Source organism: Phragmites australis, chromosome 16, assembly GCF_958298935.1.
Source record: "Phragmites australis chromosome 16, lpPhrAust1.1, whole genome shotgun sequence".
NCBI lineage: Eukaryota > Viridiplantae > Streptophyta > Magnoliopsida > Poales > Poaceae > Phragmites > Phragmites australis.
Window position 1 is genome coordinate 8,097,020 of NC_084936.1, and position 8,127 is coordinate 8,105,146.

General features: G+C 38.8%; 1 protein-coding gene across 1 annotated transcript; it reads left to right on the forward strand.

Annotated features, from left to right (window-relative positions):
• Positions 1-3,351: 3,351 nt before the first annotated feature.
• LOC133896134 (uncharacterized) lies at positions 3,352-5,168 on the forward strand. Its single transcript, XM_062336654.1, has 4 exons — positions 3,352-3,824; positions 3,932-3,989; positions 4,555-4,647; positions 4,960-5,168. Exons 1-3 carry the CDS (start codon positions 3,362-3,364, stop codon positions 4,619-4,621), a joined length of 588 nt encoding a protein of 195 aa, XP_062192638.1. The 5' UTR covers positions 3,352-3,361; the 3' UTR covers positions 4,622-4,647; positions 4,960-5,168.
• Positions 5,169-8,127: the final 2,959 nt, after the last annotated feature.

The following is an 8,127-nucleotide window of genomic DNA, read 5'->3' on the forward strand; positions in this document are numbered from 1 at the left end:
ATTTCTTGTAGAGAAGGTTGCAGAGGCGATGCACATTTTCCTGATCTTCCGAAGGTAATATGATAAGTCAATTAGTGGAGATTCGACGTTGATGATCCCAAAGGTTCCGATCAGAACAGATCAAGAACCCTCGCAACTACCACACCGGTGCTCCGTGGTTATCAACCGTGATAAGACGCGGTTGACCTCGCCAAGAAGGCTTTTCCTGTAAGTGAATCGAGAACACAAGCAAGAACAGGTAGATGCAATTTGAATATTGCTAATTACTAATGAAGCACTCGAGTTTGGAGTTTAACAAACCGATAAACGACGAAACTGTATTAAACAGAATAATCTAAGCTAAACTCAAGTCTAAACTACGACGACTATTATGTATTATAGGGGGCGTGAGGAGGTCGACCTAGGCTTGTGCAACCGTGGAGAGAGGCGTGCACAACCTGGACTCTAACTCTGACATGATTACAAAACTCGGCAGGGTTTAAAATGGTGATGCAACAATTTATTCCTTTGATTCTGACTAAATTATATGGAATATTTGGCCAAGCTCATATCCATTGCAAAGGGCTTGTCGTAAGCTTTCTAGAATGTCAAAGATTGCCTAAAATGGACTTCGTATGAGAGAGTTAAGCCTGTTTTACTGATGTGTTGTCCTGGAACTTGACTTCGACCACGACCACGACCACGACTAGAGCTCAGCCTTGAGTCCAGTAGAGTTGGCCTTCAAGGAGTGACGTCCGAGTAAGGTTGTGGTGCTTCTCCCATATTACTATGCAATAAAACATCATAAGAATTTAGTAGTAATCCATCCAAGGAAACATGAACATTAAGGAACGACTTCACCTGGAGGTCTAATTGTCGTGCACGTGCTCTTGTAATTGGATCTTGTATGATTTAAGAATTATTGATGGTATTAATCGTATCCCAAGGAACCATGGGCTCATCAAGAGGCTGAAAGAATGAAGTTCTACTCGCTGAATAGTTTGATGAATGAAGAGAGTGCACGCTAGAGTATTTTTGCTCAGAAAAGAAGATCAAACAACACACCAGATAGTCCGGTGCTTTGGATTGAATACACTGGATAATATGCTGGAGTATTTTATGCAGAGAAGATTTTAGTGGTTTGGATGGCTCAAGTACACACACCGGATGGTACAGCGATGGAGATGAAGATCACATCGAATAGTACAATGTTTACAGAAGCTTTGAGTGGAGTTTTAATGGCTAGTTTTAGAATATGTACACGCCAGATGGTTCAGTGAGTACTATACTATCTACACTGGATTTGAGTCTTTCAAGCAATGGCTAGTCCGTGAGGTTGATGCTATAAATACCCATTCACTTGGTCATTTAAGGGTGATGGAGTCTAGAAGAAGCTCATACACACTTGAAAAGACATCCAAGCCACAAAAGTACTTAAAGTGATTATCTAAGGTGATTAAGCATAAGATTAGTGAATGATTTGTACTAATAAGCGTAGAGAGAGTTGTATCTAGATGTTGCTACCTAGAAAGGGGATCAAGGAGTGATTCTAGCTTATAACAAGTGGTACGACGACACCTTAGAGTTTTGATGACTCGTCGGCACCTTAAACCTTGGTGGCTCAAGCTTGTTGACCCTCCGACTTGATATGGAGTAGTGGCAAGACTATTCTACGGAGACACGGAGACCCTTGTCTCGATGGTGACAAATGACCGGGAAAGAGGCTAGTGGTGAAACCTTATTTTTATGACTTGGTGGCTCAAGAGCCCCGATCGAAAGAGTCTTATAACTGGAAGCATATTTTTGATGGAGCTCCAATATGGACTAGGAGTGGTATTCATACCATCGATACCACATGATAAAAATTCTTGTATCGACTTTACTCTCTCTACCTTATTTACGCATTTAAATGCTTACAATTTATCTTCATAAATAAGTTGTGAGTTCTTTTAATCGGTAGAGTAGACATACTAAATAAATCTATAGCATATTTAGATATAAACTGATATAGTTTTATTTTATAAAGTTTTTAGAGCTAATTAATTTTAAATATTCTAATTTATTCGCTCTTAGAATATCACTGATCCCTACAGCGGTCCCGTTTCCGGTGGACTTCTACGGCGATGGCAACCAGAGCAGCTGACGTCTGACACTAGAGATGACCTAGAAGAGCTTTGTTGTAATTTTCGTTTGCTCAGGGTCGTTCCCACAACATGGAGATGCACTGTACTTCCTTTTAATATAAATCCATCTCTTTTGAAAAAAAAAATCTGAGATCCGGCGATGCAGCCGATCGACGTCAATGTGTAAAGCGATCGAGTAGAAGGCCGCAGCTTCAGCGAAGCTGCGTGCGCGACTTTGGCAGCAATGACACTACTACTCGAGGCAAGTTCAAAGACGTGATCGATATGTCTTGGTTGGAAACTTCTTGGACGGGCCGGAAACGTTGTTCATAGATGCGGTATGTATACAATTTTTTTCAAAAAATTATGGGCTCAGTTATTATGATGAGAAAATTATTTTATATAATTGCAAATATGGTATCAAGTAATTACAGTACTAACCTTTGCAATTTATATGTATGTTGAATCTAATTTCTATTATTTATGTATGCAGGCCAGACACAGGGGCTCAACAAGTAGGAATCAAATTATGTATGAGGTAAAAGAACAATAATTGAATAAGAGAGTGTAAGATAGTTATTTTAAATTATATATATATATATATATATATATATGGGGTTAAAAAGAGGAAAAGAAACAGATTGACTAGACTGTGTACATAAATATGTACGCACATGTTGAATGTGAGAGTGATGCACTAGGGTTGGCACTCACTCAAGAGTCTCTCTCCGGGCCGTGACGCATGGAGTCGTTGGAATTTTCTCCCACGTATGGAGTCATTAGAATTTTAAGTACTCCCTGATTATAAATATATGTTATTTTATCAAGTTTTTAAAACTTTAATTAATTATGTATAGATTTGTCTTAAAAAACTTTTATAATATTACAAATTCAATATATTTTATAAATATATTATAATAAAAATAGTGATTAAAGCTATATATTAGAGTTATATCTTGTATAAAATGATATGTGTTTATGACCGGAGGTGTTTGTTGGGATTTTCTATGCGCTGCTTTTAAGGCCTGACGATCCATGGATAGGACCATATGTATGCCGGACGTACCGCGGGCAGCCACCACCACCGCCAGCGGCGAAGCTAGCGTCGGAAAGAGGGGGTGCGTAGCTCTTTACTGTTTATTGAAGCTACAGTAATTTACTGTTTATCAAAGCTAATTTTAGTAGTATTTTTAATAGAAGGGGGTGCATATGCACCACACCTCCTAACCTAGCTTCGCCACTGACCACCGCACGACGATATGCCAAGCAGCGAAGTCCCCGGCGAAGTGGCCTGGACCAGGACCACGCAGGTTAATTTCTGCTCCGACGTGTGGAGGGACTTCGACTACAACGCCTCGGACTCCGCCACCGGCGGAGCGGCCACGGCGACCTGCAAGATTTGCGGCACGCCGATGTGTGCCGGCAGCAAAAACGGAACCTCTCACCTTCGGCGGCACCAAGGGGGCAAGAGATGCATGGCCCGGGCTGCAGCGAGGCGGCTGGCCGCGCCTGATGCTGCCGCAGAACCTTCCCCAGGTGACCACGACTATTCCATGGTCACCGCCGATGAGGAGGAGCAGCAGGATGAGGAGGAGGGATTCATGTTCGTGGACGGCATGAATATCGTTGAGGTCTACGATGAACTCATGGCCATGGGTCTCGTGGACATCGATCAAGGCAGCGCGGTGGTCGCCGCGCCAGATGCGCATTTCCCTGCTAACTGTAAGTACATACCCATCTTTTGCTCCTCTTTCTGATCAGTGCATGCATGCAGGCCTGCCCTTCAATTTTGCACGCGTTGCTCATTAGCCTCCATTGCTCCTGTGCAGACATGCCTGTGTCTCAAGCAGCGAATTCTTCAACTGGGTGGTTCCTCGAAAAACAAAGGCAAGTAGCAGATCGACCCACGTCAGAACTAACAAATCTTGCCACTATCGTCCATCCTTGCGGTTGTTAGGTTGTATGATTTTTTAAACTGGTGCGTGTCTATATATACATACATATACATACATACATACATACATACATACATACATACATACATACATACATACATACATACATACATACATACATACATACATACATACATACATACATATGCACGTTTTGTGAATGTCCCGTGGAAAACGCAAGGTTATGCGTGGTCAGGTTTTCAACTCATGAGTAAAAATAAGTTCACAATGTGAAAGTGACAGTGCTATCAAGGTAATAAAGCCAAGGTTTCGTTGAAATTAGAAAGCTAAGTTTAGTATTTTTTTTATCACTAGGTCGGCCAAAAACTAAAAAATAAATTAAAGATTCACTCTAATATCACCAAACTAATAAAAAAACAAACTAAATAGTAACTTAGAACTACTCATTAGATATCATTTATATATTCCTAATTAAAATACATAATAGTGTAAATTAAACCAGCATGGAATTAACATTTCATGATTAATTTGTACAGGAGAAAGGCAGAAAGCCAGAAAAGACTCGTACTGGATAAGTTCAGCCAGGATGTGCCTTTACAGTGACACCCCACCTTCAGAGAAAAGAGGATGTAAGTGGATATTTAAAAACTTCAGAAAATGCCACGTATTGTTTTTCCATACTATTATTTCCTATGCACGTAACAAAATGCAGTTTTTTTTGTTGTATCTAAACAACTCTAATTTGTTACCGTAACATATTTCTGAAACCATGCATGCATGTTATATACACGATCTAAAAGCTCGGACAACATTACGTACACATCCTCACAAGCCGTATGTTTAGAATCATGCATGCCCGTGACGTGTCATTATTTCTCCATGATTAGTATACGCAACTTATTAACCGCTTGAATAATGCATTCCCATGTGTAAACCTGCAGGTTTAATGCCAATACGGCTCCGTACCAGGGACTGCCACAGGGGAAGTCAACAAGTACATTACCTGTATAAAATTTCTCTACGATGTGAAGTTTTTTCACATCTTACTAAATGCGCCACATCTATTTTTCTGTTTATTAATTTGCTTTGTTTCATGAAATACATAAACATGTACGCTTCATGATTTGATGGGAACTCTGTGAGATTGTTATCCTTTTTTGTTGTTGTCAGATACTTATCCTTTGTATGCCTCTCATATGCATTATCGCTAACTACATTGACTAATCTGTGAGAAACTGATCCAGAAAATGTTCCACTCTTCATTCATAATGCAGTTGTGTTCATACAGAGATTATCCTTATTTTGCCCCTCTCTTCAGCCTAGCATTGTTGTATGCAGAGGTACACTATAAAAAAAAAATATCATCATTATTAGTTTAAAAATCGACAGTGATACTCGGTAGTATCACGATCAATTTTGAAACCAACAGTAATAGAGTTATCATTATCGGTTTGTGTTACGTATCAACAGTGATAATTGGTCATAAATCCGATTGCTCATTCGGATACGGTCAATACTGTAAATAATTCTTAAATTATACAAGATCCAATTACAAGAGCACGTGTACGATAATTAGACTACAAAGTGAACTTGTTTCTCACTGTTCATATTTCGTCGGAGAGAGTGGGCTGCTCTTTGGCTACAAGCTCAGCCCAATTTCACTTCCTGGTCAGATTTGTGTGCTCGGCTGTGTGAGCGATTCGGGCAGGACTTGTATCAGGAACAGATTCGTGTGCTGCTCAGTATCAAGCAAAACTTCATCTATCGCAGAATATTGGACACGGTTTGAACCATTGATGAATCAGATTTTGTCCCACAATCCTGCTTATGATTAAGTCTTTTTCACCACCAGATTTGTTGACGATTGTTTGCACAGACCTAGGGACCTTGATACAGCTTACACTCTAGCTTGTCTGCAGGAAAGCTAGTCTGATGGCATGAGGGCACCGGGCACGAGATTCTCGTCATGGTGATTAAAGTTATGGTGTACGCTCATCAACTCGATTGATAATATAATGCCATCTGTAACTCTGAAGAGATCGATTCCTGAAGCTCCACGTCCAGATAAACGTGGTGTAGATGGGACCCCAGCTTCTGACAGAAAACCAATAGTGGACAGGGTGGTTGCACTGCGAAATTACAGAAGAGCAAAAGGATTATGGATCAAATACGGAGAAAAACAGGGACATATAATCATCACTGTGCTAACTCCCACTGTCCAGTTATATGTGGTAGAACAATTGCTTCGTATGTCACATGATGAAGTGTAAGGATCAGTGATGTTTTACGAATAGATAAATTAGGATATTAAAAATTAATTGATTTTAAAAATTTTATAAGATAAATTTATAATAATTTGTATCTAAATGTGTTCTAGATTCATCTAAGATGTCTATTTTACTGGTCAAAAGATTTGCAACATATAACCAATTTTAACAAACTACTCTAAAAAGGTAAATATGCAAAGATATATTGTAAGTATGTAAATGCGGAAATGTAAATAAAATAGAGAGAGTAAACTTGGTATAAGAGATTTTTATCCTATGGTATTGATGGTATAAACAATACCCCTAATTCACGTTGGAGCAGCCACCTAGGTTATAGCTCCCAGATGGCACCTGGTCACGCCCTTTGAGCCACCTAGGCCACAAGTAGGTTAAGCCATAAGGCACTTGTGTGATGACGACTTGTGTGATAACGAATTTGAGTAAGAGCTTCTATTGGAGGAGTGGATAGTGAAGCTCTCATTACTTGAGCTTGAATTTTTATCTTCACTCACCTATCTTTCTATGCTAGCAAATGTTTTGTCTCTTCTCTTTGTCTCCCTCTTGTTCTTGGTCTTTTTCTCTTTTTTTTTTAATATGATTAATTATGTTAACCAAATCTTTTATGAAAATTGGATGATTAATCTTAGCGTTGATCCTCTTGAGGTTCTTCTCTAATCTTGAGATGAGCTTGGTGATCTTATGATATATTTCTTCATCGCGTGAGGTGTTCTGCTCAGCTTCATTGCTCTCTTCATCTTTATCGCCATTATCTTTATTTGAGTTTAATTCTTACTTTTGCCTTCTCATCTTCTCTTTCATGTGTGGGCAAGGAGCTTGCTTACTTATAAGGATAAGGTTCTTAGTATCGGATGAGAATAAACTTTCAACCTTCATGTCATGGTCATCTCATGGACGGTGATTTTGCCTTGTAGTCATCTTGCTAATATTGTTGTCATTGTAGATGACGGACATAATCAACTTATACTTTGGAAAAACAGCATAAAATATTCTTCTCGCCACTTGATCATCTCCAATTAGCGTCAAACCTAGCCTATTGATCTCATTAACAAGAATATTCAAACGTGAGTATATATCATTAGCACTTTCATAGGCAAGTTGTTTAATGCTATTAAGTTTATAGACTAGCACATGATATTTCTCATTGCATATATCCTTTGTACCTTCATGTATTTAAATGAGATTAATCCAAATATTATGTGCATCGGTAAGAGAATATACTCGATTGAATACATCAATACTTAGAGGTGATAAAAAGATACTCTTCGCTAATACATCGAATTGTCTCTCCTTGTTTGTAAGACGTTGATTCATCCTCTCCTCGGTGACTCTCCAAGCATCTAAACCTTTGGCTTGTAAATAATAAGTCAGTAAAATTTTCCAATGAAAAAAATGATTGTCGTCAAAACGTGGAGCACTACCGATATCTATCCCTACCCCGGACTTCACAACTGTCAAAGATATTAAGCCTATTAAGTGCACAATATTCTAATACCAAATGTAGGGTTGAGAGAATCGGCTCTGGTACTAACTGTAGGGATCGGTGACGTCTTAAGGTGGAGGTGAATTAAGACACCTAAAAACTAATCAGTTCTAAAAACTTTACAAGATAAATCTATATCAATTTCTATCTAAATATGATCTAGGTTCATCTAGTATGTATACTCTACCGTTCAAAAAGGTTTGTAACATATAGCTAATCCTAATAAACTCCTTAGGAAAGTAAATATGCAAAGATATATTACAAGTATGTAAATACGGAAACATAAATAAGGTAAAAATAGCAAACTCATCATAAGGGATTTTTATCCCGTGATATCGATG